We start from the raw sequence: 19067 nt of genomic DNA on the forward strand, positions 1-19067 counted from the left end.
TCCTTTAAAATCTTTCCCATTGCTTGTAAATGATCGGAAATTGTTTGCTGAACAACATTTATTCTTTCTGCATGTTGTTTTTGAGTTTGACATGCATCTTCATCCAATAATGCTTGTAATTGTTGGTCTTCAAACTTTTTCAGTTGACCTGGACGTTCTTTGTCTTTCACATCCAAATCATCATTTTTAAAGCGTTTAAACCAGCGTTCCCAAGTATCTTGAGATGGATCATGTTCACCATAAGCTTCCCAAAGTATATGATAACTTTCAGCAGCACTTTTCTTCAAAATAAAGTAATGAATTAAACTTCCCGCAAATGCTCTTTTTTTGGCACGAAATTCATTTTTAAGCGTAAAAATATCTGTGATGTTAACACCTTCAGAAAATTTGACATATGAAATTTTGAAGCTTGTTATCAATACAACAAAAGAGCATACATATCAAATTGCATATATATCAACATATGTGTAACTCCATCTATTGAAAAAAAATCCACATTATTAGCCAGTACACCTGGTATTAAGATGGCCAAGATGAGGATCCTTTGATACTTCTAAAATAATTTTTGCACACACAATTAGAAAAAGGCAGCTATAAAATTAGGCAGTAAGAATGGAAAGCATATTTAATTGGTCTCTCAAAGCTTCAAAAAGGATTTAGATAAATGGGTCAATCTATGTCTTTTAGGTGTCAACCCAATTCTTTGAGGTATTAAAAACATGAAAGGTCATTTGGAACTTGACTTGAAAATAAAATTTGAATCCAACAGTTTATTTTTGTCTATCCTGTACATCTATTATATGTATGCTATAAATGTGCAATTTCTATATCTAGATGGTATTGTTACAATTAATTGAAAGGCAAGTGCTTATAAGGACTGGGTATTCGAAAATTCGTAGAAATACGGAAACGCAAATGCTTTTTAAATTCACATGACTTAAGAAAAATACTTGTAAATAAAAGCTAGCTTAACTTTGTAGGTTTAAGTAACATAGACATATCTTTATTTTTACCTGGGTTTCACAAAAATAAGTGTATGTTAGTATCTGACTTTGATGTCTATGAAATGTTTCTAGAAGTTACGCAATGCCTTAAATATATCTGCCAGTAAAATGCCTGTTTCTAGAGGTTATAAAATGTATTCACATATCTGCCAAGCTAAAGAAGGGCCCCTGGAGCACCTCAAAGGATTTTGTCTTTTATGCTAAACTGTATGGGAAAAGAATTGATTAAAACAAATAATAAATAGTTGGGGCTATGGGAAACCCAAGAGACAGCCGCTTGGCTCTTCTCTGCTCCCTGGCTCTCCATTTTTCAGTTTTTTACGTTCCTCTATGCATCAGAGTGCATTTAAGCTGAACTTACCTGAAGGAACTTATGAGCTGACCTTATTGAAAGGAAACATCTTACACGATTGCCAAGGTTTGACAGAGCCACTTCAAGAAAATGCCAAGCCCTAACCGGTTTGACTGAAAGGTCCCAGGTTCGATTCCGGTCAAGGGCATGTACCTTGGTTGCGGACACATCCCCAGTAGGAGGTGTGCAGGAGGCAGCTGATCGATGTTTCTCTCTCATCGATGTTTCTAACTCTCTATCACTCTCCCTTCTTCTCTGTAAAAAAAAAAAAATCAATAAAATATATTTTTTTAAAAAAAGAAAATGCCAAGATGGTAGCTGCTTCCTTTCACAGTTAATTCTAAGGAGACACAGACTTTAGATATTACTTTTGGGAAGGACATCAAGTAAGAGACACTCTCCAACCTGTTTGGCAGGAAACTTATCAGGCACCTAAATACAAATGAACACTTACCCCTGCCTCTGACACTTGCCTCCACCTACAACAAACATCAAAGACTCCTCCATATAAGAGTAACCAACAGATGTCAAAACATTGGGGGGTGAGGGCATGTATGGGAGTGGGGTGGGGGGTGGGGGCAATGGTAAGATATGTACACATATAATACCTTAATAAAAATATATATAAAAAAAAAGAATGTAAAAAAAAAAAAAAAAGACTCAAGGATGAGAACCTGCTGACATCAGAGGTAGACAGCAATCCCAAGACATTGACAAAGCCTTCATGCCTATGGATTGATACTGAACTCAGAATCCATTTTGTCTTTACTGTCTCTACCTGTCTGCTAATGATATTAGTCATAATAGTTACATTTGTTCTTTGTGTTTTTCTATATAGCCCAACTATTTATGATTATTGAACATGTATAAAATAACTGTTAATCCTCTTTTCATGGCTTATATAAATGTTATACTAGATGCCAAATATATAAAAATGAGACATGACAAAACTCAGATCATGCTAGTTATAGAAATGACCCAGAGTGGTATTTTTTAGCCTTATGACTGCCTTCCATCTACCTGCCCTTTCCTTTGGGAGAAAATTCAGCCTTAACTCAGATCCCACCCCCAACTGTCAACAGGACAATGTCCATATTGAGACTTCCTAATAATGAGCCCTCCTAGTGCAGTGAGACCACACTACTGGACCAAAAGGTTCATCAATGAATCCTTTGAACTGATTTATGACCAAACAGGGGAACTGTAAATGTAAACGGGGTTCTTGGAATATAACCTAACAGGGTGATTTGATCATAAATTCATCACTGGGCCAGGTCATGGTTGGTAGTCAAGCCCCAGGCATAGAACTTCTTTACTGAACAACTTATCTTTGCCTTAAACAAGCCCTGTCCACTATTTCTTTGCATGTGGGATAACACCTTTTGAAATGTCTCTTTACAGACCCCTCCTTCTGGAGAGCAAATGATCTATGCTGCAATTCAATCCCCAACTTGCTTTTTCTCACCTTATCTAATCTTCCTTACTCCCCTCCTTAATTCCAAATGCATGAAAGAAACTGTAAAACTGTCATCTGCATTTGAGATCTTGCTTTCCAGCATGTTTCATCAGTTTGGCTCAAATAAACTCTTATCAAAAAAATTTAATACTGTACATATTTTAAATATTTGTAAGCTGAAAATCAGTAACTACTATATATATCACAGAACTAAATCGAATGGATAGTCAAACAACCAGATGCATCAAAACTTAAAGAAAAATCTAAAGAGCAAACCTTTAAAATAGTATTAAGTGCATACCCATTAAATCCAGTGACAATTTTCAGTATTCTTTCCTTCATTTCATCAAAGGGAATATATTCAACATTAGGGTTGGGTGGACCTCTTGGTTCAGGAGCTGAAGTTCTGAAATCATCCATCACTTTCTCCAGTTTGAAAGTAAAATAGCCTTTAAATTGGGACCACTGAATCCTACAAGCAAAAAACAAAAAACAACAACTATAATACCACGTAGCTTTACAATTCTTGAACACAAAGCACAAATAGAGAATTTACCGTCACTAATGCCACCAAAATGAAGATCTAATAAGTAGTGGAAGTAAGAATGTCTTTGTTCAGCAGTATGCACTATGCCTGATCAATCTGGCTCATAAGCTCCAATCTGGTTCCACCCATTTCTCCCAACTCTTGACTCAAATGAAATCTAATATCTGATAAAAAAAATTTTTTAAATGAAGTACCTCTGGCTGAAAGCCATTTATGTGCTACACCCTATTCTTAGCATTTTATAACACTATTTTGTTTACATTCTCTGCCACATAAAAAGTCTAACCAGGAAGGTGTAACTGTCCCATTTAAAATACATTATTAGATACTGGCCCAAGTTCATATTTATAATATCAGTGTATAAATCAAAATGATGCCATACCCTAAGCTATAATCCTATATAATAAAAGCCTAGGTGGCGTTACGCCCTCGTGCAACACCCTCGTGTGACACTGCCACAAGATGGACGCCCTCAGGTTGTCACAAAATGGCCGCCACAAGATGGCCAGCAGGGAAGGACAATTGGGGGCAAACAGGCCAGCAGGGGAGGGCAGTTGAGGGGGGACAGGCCGGCAGGGGAGGACAGTTGGGGGCCATCAGGCCAACAGGGGAACAGTTATGCGTCAATCAGGCTAGCAGGGGAGCGGTTAGGGGCAATAAGGTAGGCAGACAGGTGAGCGGCTAGGAGCCAGCAGTCCCGGATCATGAGTTGGACACACCCCAAGGGGTCCCAGATTGGAGAGGGTGAAGGCTGCGCTGAGGGATAACCCCCGCCCCGTGCACAAATTTCATGCACGGTCCTCTAGTGCTTATATAATCTAGTAAAGAATCCTACCCTCCCCCCATTTGTTACATAACAAAATATCTGTGTTGATTCTTGGGCTACTGTTACAAAAGTAGCAATGGGTAAAAATGATGACACTTTACCACAAATCAAGGCAAGTACCAAACTGTACTATTAGTAGTCATCATCATCTTCACTGCAACAATTTCACAGTAAAACAAACCAAAGCAAACCTGTTTCACTGAAAGTTTAATAAACAAAACATTTACTAATTTTATTAAATATCAACTTTTTAATACACATCATTTTTGTTTTAATATTCTGTATAACAAAATGAGAAGTACAAAGTACTTCTGCATAGCAAAATACTATGGACATCTCAAGAAAAAACTGATTATTGTACTTTTCTAAAAAACAAATGTTTATCACTTTAAGATAAACAACTCAAATATTTATGGCCAATGATAAAATTAACCAAAAAACTAGTCTAAAAAATGTTTATTCATCACTATGAACTTTGAAGGTTCCTGATACATTCATATGAGGTACTAGAATAGTCTAATTCAAAGAGACAGAGAGCAGAAAGGCCTTTGCCAGGGGCTGGGAGACATCAACCAATATTGATATAAAATATATTGTGACACTGAAGATAAACAAATGAAATAAAAGTAAAGAACTATAACTCAACAACCCAAACCCCAAACAACCCAATTAAAATATGGGCAAAGTACTAAAATAAACATTTATCCAAAGATGGCCAATAAGCACATTGAAAGATGCTCAACACCACTAATCATCAGGGATATTTATCAAAACCACAAAGATAGAATTCCACCTATATTAGGTTGGCTGTTATTTAAAAAAGGAAAACAAAACAAAACACAAGTATTGTCTGACAAGGATGTAAAAAAATTGGAACACTTGTGCACTGTTGAAGGGGATGAAAAATACTGCAGCATCTGTGTAAAACAGTATAGTAGTTTCTCGATCGGACAATTTCACTCCTACGTAGCTATCCAAAAGATCTGAAGGCAGGTACTCGAGCACATACATTGTACCCCAATGTACACAGCAGTATTATTCACAATAACCAAAAGATGTAAACTACCCAAATGTCCACCAACAGATGAATGGATAAACAAAATGTGGTATATACATGTACAGTGGAATATTACTCAGCCTTAAAAAGAAGGAAATTTTGACACATGATGCAACATGGATTAATCTTAAATAAAGACATAGGCTAAGAGAAATAAGTCAAACTCAAAATGAGTAAGTATTTTATGCTTCCATTATATGAGGTACTAAAATAGTCCAATTCAAAGAGAGTGCAGAAAGGCATTTGCCAGGGGCTGGGAGAAGGAAAGGGTAAAGCGTTACTGTTTAATTAGTACAGAGTTTCAATTTGGGAAGATGAAAAAGGTCTGGAGGTGGGTGGTGGTGGTGGTGGTGGTGGTGGCTTTAGCACAAGATTGTGAATGTATTTAATGTCACTGAATTGCACACTTAAAATTATAAAGTTTATGTTACGTATATTTTACCCCAATTAAAAAGTTTTAAAAAATGGACAAGAGATTCAAACAGGCATATCTCTAAAGATGATGCTTAACAGATGCAAATAAAAACCACAATGAGATACCATTTCATACCCACTAACATGGCTGTAATTCAAAAGATGGACAGTAACAAGTGTTGGGAAGGATGTAGGCAAATTGCTGAAGGGAATGCAAAATGGTGTGGACATTTGGGAAAATAGTTTGGATGTTCCTCAAAAAATGAAGCACAAAGCTGACATGTGACCTGACAATTTCATTCACTGAGTTATATATATAGCATGTAAATTTTATTACCACTATTAAAAAATTGGATGAGGATGACCACTAAAAGCTATCTGCATAGCTACCTTTTCCCTCCTTTCCTGAGAAAGGGGAATTTGCAGTTAACAAGCAGAGGCAGCACATTATATTTTTTGATATGCTTAATATTAATTTCTGATTAATATGAAATTGTCAGTGGTTACTAAAATTTATTTTTGAATTTCACTAGACTCCCCATAGGCATTTAACTAATCCTTAAATGCACCATGGAAAGTTATCATTGAAATAGGAGTCTTGCACTTTTCATTCCATAAATTAAAAATTCTTTATGTAGTTTTAATAACCACCCACTAAATCATAATGTCTTATGAATTAAGATTTCCACATACATATTTTTTCTTATCCCATCTTTCCATTAAGCACTTGCCAATCAACCTGTGACACACACACACCCGGAAATCCATGTGCCTGTGTACAAATACATACATGCATTCACCGAATAATGGAAATAATCAGACAAGAAGTGATGAGGCCTAGGTAAAGCAAACTGTGGGGAGCTTCAAAAACCCTATGATGTTAAATTATCAGACAGGAATTAAGTAGCTCAACTCGAATAAATTATGAACACATTGTATTTTTAAGTTTCAAATATCTAGTACAGTTACTCTAAATTAGATCCAAGAGATGCAATTTGAGTTACACCATGATAGATGGGGGAAAAAAAAAACACACCTTTACAAAATGGAGAAGATAAAGCTTTTTGTTGCAACCCAACTAGTTAATAAAAACAAAAAATGCTTCCCTGACAATTACATAATTTGAGTACAAAAACAAGTCTTGAGCAAATCAACTGAAAATTTGATGACAAAAATAATTTTCTCAGAAATGTACTTATTTATTGGGTGAGTAGAAACCAGAAAACAAAAAAAAAACACCTTATTTTCAACATGAAAATAAATTTATTCTAAACAGGTGCTCAAGAAACATTTTCAACTTTAGAATCAATTCCTCCACATATAAAAATCCCCCTCCAAAATACATACTCAGATTTTTGTTGTTGTTAATCCTCACCTGAGGATATTTTTCCATTGATTTTTTTTTAGAGAGAGTGGAAGAGAGGGGGAGAGAGAAACCCCCAATGTAGCCGGGATAGAGCCTGCAACCTGATATATGAGAAAACACAGCTCTATTCAGTAAGATTATTACAAGATTATATTAGAGTTTAAAAATAAAAGATACGTGTTTTTTTCCTTTTCTGGTTATATCAACAGTAATCATTGTAAAAAAAGTAGAATTTACAGAAAGAAACATAATAAATATGGTCCATAATCTGCCCAGAGATCAAGTACATTTTAATCCATTTTTCACTAACCTTTATCCTATTCTTTTTATTTACTTAAATTGGCACCCTAGTTTAATATCCCTTAGTTCCTCCACCTTATACATGGGACAGTCTCTGAAGAGTTTTAATTTGCATCACATATGGTTGTACCATTACTTAACAGCTACCATTTAAAAAAAATCTAGGGAGTGACGGTCCTCCTTGGTCTCTGCCTTGTAAATTACAACTTGAACAGCCATAATTTAACAAAAGATTATTTGCTCAACACACAAACATTTCTGAGAGATCCGTGCATTGAAACATCCAAAGATGGGAGAGTGGGAGGGTCCAAGGGAGGAGGGAAGAGAAAACGCTGAATTGACACCTTGGAAACAGCCAGCAGCCCAAAGCTGGAACTCAGATCTCACTTTCCAGTCCCAGGAGAGGGAGGAATCAGATTGCCTTTGTCACTCCCTTCAGCCGGGAGGAGCAGAAAGATACAGTGAGCAGAGAGAGATGAGTGAGTGTTTCCAGTAGGAGTGGTCAGTAGGCCCTGTGCTGAGAGCACAGAAGTGCCCCTCTGGTTGTCTGGTAACCACTATCTCCAGACAGATAAACAAAGCCACAGAGCCTGGCAGCCTCCCCTTGCCCTCTCAGAGCAAGTGAGCAAGTGAGTGAGTGAGTGAGTGAGTGAGTGAGTTGGGGGCGGGGGGGGGGGGGGGGGGGGGCAGAGGAAGCTGTAGCAGTGAGTGTCAGGTTGCAGAGCACATTATCTGCAAACCTGAGAACTAGAGCCACAGAAACATTTTCGCCCTGGGAGACAGGTGGGGATAATCCCAGGGTGGAGATACAAAGGTGAGGCTGCTGAGGTCTGCAAGTCACCATTATGGGAGAATAAAGCCACAAAGGCGCCCTGACCGGTTTGGCTCGGTGGATAGAGCGTCGGCCTGCGGACTCAAGGGTCCCAGGTTCGATTCCAGTCAAGGGCATGTACCTTGGTTGAGGGCACATCCCCAGTAGGGAGGTGTGCAGGAGGCAGCTGATCGATGTTTCTCTCTCATTGATGTTTCTGACTCTCTACCCTCTCCCTTCCTCTCTGTAAAAAATCAATAAAATATATTTAAAAAAAAAAAAAAAAAAAAGCCACAAAGGCAGTGGGAAGCATTGGGATTTCACTTTCCCCACAGGGGCAGTGCCCAGAGACCAAGAAAGCCTGGTCACAAAAGAGATGCCCACCTTCCCACTTAATACAGATCATTTTCCTCCACCCCTACCACCCCCACAAAATTTGAGAAGCCAGACCACTGCAAAAGAAACGAAAAAGACTTTTGCCTCATCACCACCTATTGGAAAACAAAAGCAGGACTTATCAACCTATTAAAGACATGCCTCTCTTTAAAAAAAGAAAAAAGAAAACACCCATTTCATTTCCATAGATGTCTAGACAGAGAATAAATCAAATACCATGGATAACCAAGAAAACAAGGCAGCCCAAAAAGAAAATGAAAAATCTTCAGAAAGTAAACTTAAAGACTTAAAAATGTGATTTAAATGGTAGAGAATTCAAGATTGCAGTTCTGAAACTCAGACGCAAGAAAATATAGATAGTTAAATGAACTCAGAAGTAAAATCAACAAACAAAATGAATACTTTATCAGGTATGAACTTTAGAATGAACTGGCAAGCTTAGGAAATAGAACTGACCAGATGGAAAAAAGAACTAGTGATATGGAAGACATATCTAGAAATGAGGCAGATGAAGAGAAACTATCTTACTCCATCAGAAAGAGTAATCCTACCCTATCTAATAAAGAGGGAATATGCAAATTGACCATCACTCCGCTACAAAAATGGCGTCGCCCAGTCCCCTCAGCTCCGCCGGAGTCCCCCAGTCTTTTAGCGCTCCCCACGGTGAGGGGCAAGCAGGCCCCCGAAGAGAGCAGAGAACCACGGGGAGTGGGCCTAAGCCATCAGTAGGACATCCCCTAAAGCAGCCGTGGGCAAACTACGGCCCGCGGGCTGGATCCGGCTGTTCTATCCGGTTCTCTTGCTCTCCCCTTCGCTCCTTTACTTTGAATTTATATTAGTTCACACAAACACTCCATCCATGCTTTTGTTCCGGCCCTCCGGTCCAGTTTAAGAACCCATTGTGGGCCTCGAGTCAAAAAGTTTGCCCACCCCTGCCCTAAAGGCTCCCAGATTGGAGAGGGTGCAGGTTGGGCTGAGGGACCCCCCTCCCCCGTGCACAAATTTCATGCACCGGGTTCTAGTTTAAGAATACTAGGTACACCAGGAAGCGCAGAAAGGGACAGAGAGCCTATTCAAACAAACAGTTGCCGACAACTTCCCAAACCTATGGAAAGAGCTAGATCCTCGAATCCAAGAAACAAACAGAGCACTTGAAAAAGGCCTTCTCCAAGGCACGTTGTATTAAAGCTGTCAAACATTAATGACAAAGAAAAATTCTGAAGGCAACCAGGGAAAATAAGGCAATTGCCTATGAAGGAAATCCCATTAGATTAATGTCAGATTTCTTAGCAGAAACTCTACAAGCAAGGAGAGTGGAATCAAATATTCAAGCTACTGAAAGAGAAATTGCCACCCAAAAATAATACATCCAGCAAAGATATCCTTTAGATATGAAGGAGAAATGAGCCTTTCCTAGACATACTGAATCTGAGGGAAATTACTATCGGAAGACCTCCAGTTACATGAAAAGGGGGTTATTCTACTTAAAACAAAGAACAAAAGGATACAAAATTATGAATAAGAAATATGAATGAGATGACTAACAGACAGAAGCCGGATATTACAACCATTTTATAAAATAGGGTACTAGACACTTAAATATAACCAAGGTTAAGGGAGGTAAGACATTAAAGAGAAGACAATAGCTACTGCAATTTGGAAATGAACTCACAGAACAAATAAGATAATCTGTGACAACAAACTCATTCAAGGGAAGGGGTAAAGGTCTGAATTTTGCAAAGTGAAATAGAGATAAGATGCATTCAGGAATAAATGACTACTGTATATATAGAACTTCCTTCTGCATAAATCTAATGGTAACCGCCCCCCCCCCCCCCAACACACACACACAATCCAAAACTGGGGCACATAACTTAAAAAACTCAACCATATGCTGCCTTTAGGAGACACATCTCACCTATAAAGACATATATATAGACTGAAAGTGAAAGGGTGGAAAATGATTCTCAAAGCAATTGGCATTCAGAGAAAAGCAGGTGTAGCCATATCAGACAAGAGATTTCAAGGTAACAAAGGTAACAAGAGACAAAAATGGACATTTTATAACAATAAAAGGAGCAATACATCAAAACATAAAACACTGATATATATATGCACCCAATCAAAAAGCACCAAAATATATAAAGCAACTACTAATAGAACTAAAGGGACAAACTGATAAAAACAAAATCATAACAGGGTACCTAAATACCCCATTAACAACTACAGATAGATCATCCAAATAGAAAATCAATAAGGAAACACTGGCCTTAAAGGACACATTAGACCAAATGGACCTAATTGATATTTACAGAGTCTTTCATCCTAGAACACCAGATTATATAACGTTCTTCTCCAGGGCACATGGAACATTCTCAAGGATAGATCATATGCTGGGGCACAAAACTAACCTTAGAAAATTTAAGAATGAAATCATACCAAGCATGTTCTTCAACCACATTAGAAATCAACTGCAAAAAGTGGAAAAAACCACAAATGTGAAGATGAAATAACATGCCACTATTGACTGGGTCAAATAAAGAAATAAATGATATAAAAAGATCCATAGAGACAAGTAAGAATGGCAACACAACGTATTAAAACTTTTGGGAAGAAGCAAAAACAGTAATAAGAGAGAAGTTTATGTCATCACAGGTTTATCTCAAGAAATAAGAAAAATCCCAAGTAAACAACCTAACACTACATTGTAAAAAACTATAAAGAGAGGAACAAAAGCAGCCCAAGTCAGCAGAAGAAAGGAAATAATATCAGAGCAGAATTAAATGAAACAGACTTGGGAAAAGATTCTACAAAAAAATAATGCAACAAAGAATTGGTTATTTGGAAAGATTAATGAAAACCCAAGCTAGATTCAATAAAGAAAAAAAGAGAAAAGACGCAAATAAACAAAATCAGAAATGAAAAAAGGAATCATGCCCTGGCCAGAAGGCTCAGTTGCTTGGAGCATCATCCCCTACACAAAAGGGTTGCGGGTTCGATCTCTGGCTGGGGAGCATATGGGAGGCAGCCAACTGATGTTTCTCACATCAATGTTTCTCTCTAAAACAATAAAAATAAACAACAACAAAAAACCCAGAAAACATATCCTCGGGTGAAGATTTTTAAAAAAGAGAAGTAAAAGTTACAATACAATGGACACTTCAGAAATACAAAGGATCATACAAGAATACTAGGAAAGATCGTATGCTACCAAATTCAATAACCTTGATGACACAGTTAAGTTCATAGAAATCTATAACCTTCCTAGACTGAATCATGAAGAAGTAGAAAATCTAAATATACTAATCAACAGTGAGAGAATTGCAACAACAATAAAAAACCTAAAAGCCCAGAAACAGATGATTTCACTAGTAAATTCTACCAAACATTCAAGAACATTTAATGCCTGGCTAGTGTGGCTCAATGGTTGAGCCTAGACCCATGAACTAGGTCAGGGTTCGATTCCCAATCAAGGCAGATGCCCTGGTTGCAGGCTCAATCGCCAGTAAGGGCCATGTAGGAGGCAGCCGATCAATAATTCTCTCTCATCATATATGTTCCTACTCCTCTCTGAAATCAATAAAAATATATGAAAAAGAACATTTAATACTAATCCTTTTCAAACTCTTCCAAAAAACTGAAAAAGAATCAGTACTTCCTTAACACTTTTTATGAGGTCAACATAACCCTGATGCCAAAACCTGGCAAGGATAACACAAAAAAGGAAAACTACACACTAATATCTCTGATGAATACAGATGAAAAAATCCTGAACAAAATACTAGCAAATTGAAATGGGGTTCATTCCAGGAGCACAAGGATGGTTCGACATATGCAAATCGATCAATATGATACACCACATTAACAAAATGAAGGATAAAAATAGAGTAGTATGCAGATCAAAAAACATTTGACAAAATACATCCATTTATGATTAAAACACTCAGTAAAATGGGTGTAGAAAAAAAGGTACCTCAACACAAGTAAGGCCATGTATGACAAACCCTCAGCTACTATTATACTCAATAGCAAAAAAAGTTCAAGCTTTTCTATAAGGTCAAGAATAAGACAAGGATGTCCACTCTCACCACCATAATTCAACATAGTACTGAAGGTCCTAGCCAGAGCAATCAGGCAAGAGAAAGAAATAAAAGACATCCAAATTGGGAATGAAGAAGTAAAATTGTCATTTTGCAGATGACATGATTCTTTATATAGAAAACCCTAAAGACTACACCAAGAAGTTAGTAGGAACAATAAAAAATACAATCAAGTTGTAGAATACAAAATCAATGTACAAAAATTCTTTGCAACAATGAAATTTAAGAAAAACGAGCGGCATAGGTAAACACCTGAACTTGCTCCCTCGCACAACCACTTCAAAACTACAACTACAAGACAAAACGGTTATTATCCAGAACCACGGGAAGGCTGGCTGAGTGGCAATTCTACAACTAGAAGGCAAGAAAAAAGCACACTGAGACTCGGAGGAGATGCAGAGGTGCAGAAGTGAAGTGTGCAGGTACAAAGGCGCATGTGCGGAAAGGGCCTGGCAACTGAGTACGCTGTTGTCCTTTTCAATCGGGAGGGAGATACAAGCTCCAATTGCTCTGAACTCCAGTTCTGGGTGAGACTCTGGGGACCCAGACTCATACGGGGGGAAAAACTGGACTGTGGCATCGGGCCAGAACGCAAGGGCGGCTTTCTCTCAGAGGTGCTTGCAGTGATCATTGTTCCTGCACGGTGCCACAGGACACAGAGACCTGGGGGCCTCTTTGGGGCAGGGCTAACAGTCAGCCATTGCTGTTTGCTCCGCCCTGGTGATTCCCAGAGACCCCAACCAACCCAATTTACAACCTCACCCAAGCTGTGTACAGAGGCTTTTGCATCATATGAATGGCCTGGCCTTTTGCAATCTAAAATTACCTAGCAAACTGCAGCTGGGTCAGAGAGCCCCAGAACTTCCAAAGGAAGGCCCAAGGCTCCACAGCAGCTTGCATTGCTTCACAGCTGGGTCTCATCTGGACACCTCCAAACCCCAAACAAAGAGGAGAAATCTGCAAATCTCTCTGTAGCTCCTGCTGGGTGGCCTCAGGCAGTGGCTGACTTTTGCACCTCCTTGGAGATCCAAGAGCCAGTGGACCCAGTGGTCAGAGTGAGACCATCCAGATTACAACTCTTCAGATCCATAAGGGACACACTCAGGGGGCAGACTCAGTGAGCACCAAAGCCCCACTGAAGCAAGTCTTGCCCCATAAGGGTGTCTCCAGCACAAAAGTTCTCCCATCATAGACACAACTGATCCTCACAGCCAAATGGCCTGGATGTCAATTCCTCCCAGTGATACATATCTATCAACAATCAAGGCTTAACTACAACAAGACTGTGCACACAGCCCACAAAGGGGCACACCAAGAGTGTCCACCTCAGGTAATGAGGGACGCTGAGCCACTGGACAGTATAGGATACCTAGCACACAAAGCCACTCTATCAACTCAGGAAGCAGCCAAAATGTGGAGACAAAGAAACATGTCACAAATGACAGAAATGGAGGAAAGCAAACTACTGGATATAGAGTTCAAAACCACGGTTATAAGGTTACTCAAGAATCTGCTGGAAACCTCCAAGAAATTTAGTGAGACCCTCAAGGACATGAAAAAGGACCAACTAGAAATTAAGCATACACTGACTGAAATGAAGAATAATATACAGAGATCCAACAGCAGACTAGAGGACCCCCGGAATCAAGTCAAAGATTGGAAACACGAAGAAGCAAAAATCACCCAACCGCAAAAGCAAAAAGAAAAAAGAATCCAAAAATATTAAGATAATGTAAGTAGCCTCTGAGACAACTTCAAGCATACCAACATCCGAATTATGGGAGTGCCAGAAGAAGAGAGAGAGCAAGATACTGAAAACCTATTTGAAGAAATAATGACAGTAAACTTCCCCTACCTGATGAAAGAAATAGACTTACAAGTCCAGGAATCAAAGAGAACCCCAAGCAAGAGGAATCCAAAGAGGACCACACCAAGACACATCATAATTAAAATGCCAAGAGCAAAAGACAAAGAGAAAAAGTTAGTTACCTACAAGGAAGTACCCATAGGATTGTCAGCTGATTTCTCAACAGAAACTATGCAGGCCAGAAGGGAGTGGCAAGAAATATTCAAAGTGATGAATAGCAAGAACCTACAACCAAGATTACTCTACCCAGCAAAGCTATCATTCAGAGTTGAAGGTCAGATAAAGAGCTTCACAGATAAGAAGAAGCTAAAGGAGTTCATCACGCCAAACCAGTATTATACGAAATGCTGAAGGGTATTCTTTAAGAAGAGGAAGAAGAAGAAAAAGGTAAAGATAAAAATTATGAACAAAGTGGCAACAAATACATATCTATCAACAAGTGAATCTAAAAATCAAGTGAATAAAAAATCTGATGAACAGAATAAACTGGTGAATGTAATAGAATCAGGGGCATAGAAAGGGAGTGGACTGACAATTCTCGGGGGGAAGGGATTGTGGGGGGTGCGGGAAGAGACTGGACAAAAATCTTACACCTATGGATGAGGACAGTGGGGGGGGGGGAGTAAGGGCTTGGTGTGGGGTGGGAACCAGATGGAGGGGAGCAATGGGGGGAAAAAGAGGAACAACTATTAATCTGAATAAAGATTTATTTTTAAAAAATGCAAAAAAAAAGAGGAAGGAAAAAAACAATCCTTCTACAATTACAACAGAAGAAAATACCTAATAATAAACTTTCAATACACTGAAAAATACAAGATATTAATAAGATATTTTGTGTTCATGGATTGGAAAAATCAACACTGTTAAAATGGCCATATAACCCAAAGCAATATACAGATTTACTATAATTCCCCCAAATATACCAATGATTTTTTTAAAGAAACAGGACAAAAAAATCATCAGATTTATGTGGACCCAGAAAAAAGCCTGAATAGCCTAAGCAAACCTGATAAGAAATGACCAAAGCCAGAGGAATCAATCTGACTTGAAATTATACTACAAAGTAACAATAATCAAAATGGCCTGGTATTGACAGAAAATAGACACTTAGAATTAAGAGCCCAGAAATAAACCCACATGTATATAGGCAACTAGTTTTTAACAAAGGAGCCAACATACAATAGGGGAAAGAAAGCCACTTTAAAAAATGGTGCTGGGAAAATTGGAATGCCACATGATTGTATTACGGAAAAAGTATTTTTACCATGTGACACTATTATGAACATAATTTTTGGACTTACATTTTGTAATGACTGCTTCAAAAACAAAAACTGTTCTTTTAGAATTTTTTTTTTGTAAGCCTCACCCAAGGATATTTTCCCACTGATTTTTAGAAAGCGTGAAAGAGACAGGGAAAGACTGAGGAAAACATTGATGTGAGAGAAGCACATCAATCAGTTGCCTCCTGCATGAGCCCCGACCAGGTATTGGGCCAGGGAGGATCCTGCGACCGAAGTACATGCCCTTGACCAGAAACAAACCCGGGACCCTTTGGTCCGCAGACTGACACTCTATCCACTGAGCCAAACTAGCTAGGGCAATAAAAACTGTTCTTTATATAAATGTGGAAGTGATGTTAAAATATGTATTTGTCTAATTTTTTTCTATTTTAAAATTACCTTTGAAATATTACACATTTCTTTGCTCAGAACACAAGTTCATATCTGAAGATGGTATAGTACCTGACCCAAAGGAATCAACTTATGACACAAATTCTGAAGAGAAAGTATCTGCCACCAAAAATGAATTTTTCTTCTTTTTTAATCCTCTCCCAAAGAAATATTTTTATTGATTTTAGAGAGAGAGGAAGGCAGAGAGAGAATGAGAGAGAGAGAGAGAGAGAGAGAGAGAGAGAGAGAGAGAGAGAGAGAGACGTTGATGTCAGAAGAGTAACATCTATCAGTTCTCTCTCCTGGAAACGCCCCCACCAGGATCAAACCCAAAACCTGGGCATGTACTCTGACCTGTAACCCTTAGGTGCATGGGACAATCCTCCAACCAACTGAGCCACACTGGCCAGGGCTGAAAGTGAGTTTTTCAAGTTAGAGTGATAAATATCTCAGGATGGCTGTACACATAAAGAATGCAATCAGATGAAAATGAAAACTTCAACAGGTAAAGAAAACATTCAGACAGTACTTCAATGTAAGCTCAGGTTTCTTTTTTGGCAACTTGTATATTCATGATAAGGATTCTATCTAACATTCTAAAGATTCAAGTTAGTTTACTCATCTATCTCGCCCTACCAATTAAAACAAAAAAAGTGTATTTGAGTTAAGTTGATTTGCACTTAACTCTTGGCTCAACCTTCAGCCCCTTATTGAAAATCTCTCTAAAATTTATTATATACTAGTAGTCCTGCACATGAATCCGTGCACCAGTAGGTAGCTGCCACTCTCCTGTAGCTCCCCCCGCCCCCTCCCTCATAGCTTGCTGCCCTGCACCCTCCTGTAGCTCCCCGCCTCCCGTTTGCTTGCTACTCTGACCCGTCCTGTAGCTCTCAGCCGCCCACTTGTAGTTTGCTGCCCCATCCTCCTGCAGATCTGTGATCAGGTTGTTATGCGGTTGGTCATTACGCCTCAGGGTGTAACGGATAATTAGCATATTCCTCTCTTATTATATAGAATTGGTGTTTGGAAGTTTGACCCAGAGTTGTGTGCTACTTTAAAATTTCTAAGTAAGTTAAATAAATAAAGATACGCCCTTGCCAGTATGGCTCAGTTGGATGGAGCATTGTCCCGTATACCAAAAGGTGGCAGGGTTCGATTCCCAGTCAGCACACAAATCCAGGTTGCGGGTTTGATGTTTCTCTATCTCTCAAAACAAATAAACAAATAAAAAATAGATGTAGAAAGTTTTTTCCTTTATCTACATAATATCAAAAAGGAAGAAAAAAATCATCTACTGCAAGAAACATTTGTACTCTAAGAACTGCCTGAACATGGATAACCCTTCCTCAGAATCTCCACCTACTTATAATAAAACTAAAAAGATAAACTGGAAAAAAAATTTAATGAAAATTTTTAAAAATAAAACCGACACAGCTAAAGTCATACTTGATGGTGAAAAACTGAAAACCCTTTTTTAAAGTATCAAAACAGGTGTGCCTACTTTCTCCACTTTTAGTCAACACTAGAGGCCCGGTGCATGAAATCGTGCACAAGTGGCGTCTAGCCGGCCTACCCCAATCGGGGCCGATAGGGCCAGACTGAGGGGCTGCGGGCAGTTGGCTGGCTGGCCCTGCTCCCTAGTTGAACTCCCAGTTGAACTCCCAATTGAACTCCTAGTCAAAGGGACAATTTGCATATTAGCTTTTTATTATATAGGATAGTACTGGTAGTCCTGGCCAATTAGGCACGAAAAATAAACAAAAGGCAACTAAGTCAGGAAAGAATAGTAAAACTGTCTCTATTGACACATAGCATATTATTATATGTTAAACACCCCGCCCTGGTCGGGTTGCTCGGTTAGAGCACTGTCTCAGTAGACCAAGGTTAGGGGTTTGATCTTCAGATAAGGCACACATGAGAAGCAACCAATAAAGGCATAAATAAGTGGAACAACAAATCAATGTCTCTCTCTCTCTCTGTGTCCCCCTCTCTAATGCTTCCTCTCTAAAAAATTAGTAAGTTTTAAAAGAAAACAATTCTATTTACAATAGCCTCAAAAACAATGAAATGCTGACAACTTAACCAAGAAACTGAAAGGTTGGTATACTGAAAACTATTAAGAAACAAATAAATGTAAAGATATTCACGTTCATGGATTGGAAGAATATTGTTAAAATGTCCACACAACCTAAAGCAATCAAGAGACAAAGCAATCCCAATCAAAATTCCAATGTCATTTTTCACAGAAATAGAAAAAAAAATCCCAAATTTGTATGGAATCACAAAAGACTCAGAAAAGCCAAAGCAATCTTAAGAACAACAAAGTGGAGGCATCATGCTGCCAGATTTCAAACTATTCAACAAAGCTACAGTAACCAAAACAGTATGGCACTGGCAAAACACAGAACAAAAAGCCCAAAAACAAAGCCAAGAATATGGAGTCAATTAAGTTTTGGCAAAGGAGCCAAGAGTATACAACGGGGAAAGGACTACCTCTTCAATAAATAGTGTTAGGAAAACTAAACAACTACATGCTAAATAAAGAATGAAACTGGAAGATTCCAAAATGGTGTCAGAGTAAGTGAAATCTACACAGACACTCTCCCAGGACCAAACTGGAAATACAACTAAAATACAGAATCATGCTGAAAAATCAACTGAGGACTAGCTGGAGAGAACCTTGATAACCAAGGACAGAAGTGGAGACCTCACAGAGACTGGTAGGAAGTGTGGAGACAAGAAAGGGGTGGCTGGGCTCCCATAGACAGCAACTGAAGTTCCAGAGGGATATCTCAGCTATGGGGGGATTCCCACTGAGAACTCTTGGGTCAAAACCCCAAGCTGGGCTCCCAAGCCCAGACCACCAGAACTGAGAAAGGTGCCCACAAAACATCTGGCTAT

The 19067-nt window shown here is 38.7% G+C and overlaps 1 protein-coding gene across 4 annotated transcripts in view; it reads right to left on the reverse strand.

Moving 5' to 3' along the window:
* Nucleotides 1-19067, reverse strand: part of PPP4R2 (protein phosphatase 4 regulatory subunit 2) — a 72511-nt gene that overhangs the window by 22647 nt on the left and 30797 nt on the right. For all 4 annotated transcript variants that reach the window (XM_080676570.1, XM_080676567.1, XM_080676568.1 and 1 more), the window contains exon 3: nt 3114-3284. In XM_080676570.1, coding sequence (XP_080532696.1) covers nt 3114-3284 — 171 coding nt within the window. The remainder of the gene's footprint in view (nt 1-3113; nt 3285-19067) is intronic.

The sequence above is a fragment of the Plecotus auritus genome (assembly GCF_963455305.1).
Source record: "Plecotus auritus genome assembly, chromosome: 6".
NCBI classification, from domain to species: Eukaryota; Metazoa; Chordata; class Mammalia; order Chiroptera; family Vespertilionidae; genus Plecotus; species Plecotus auritus.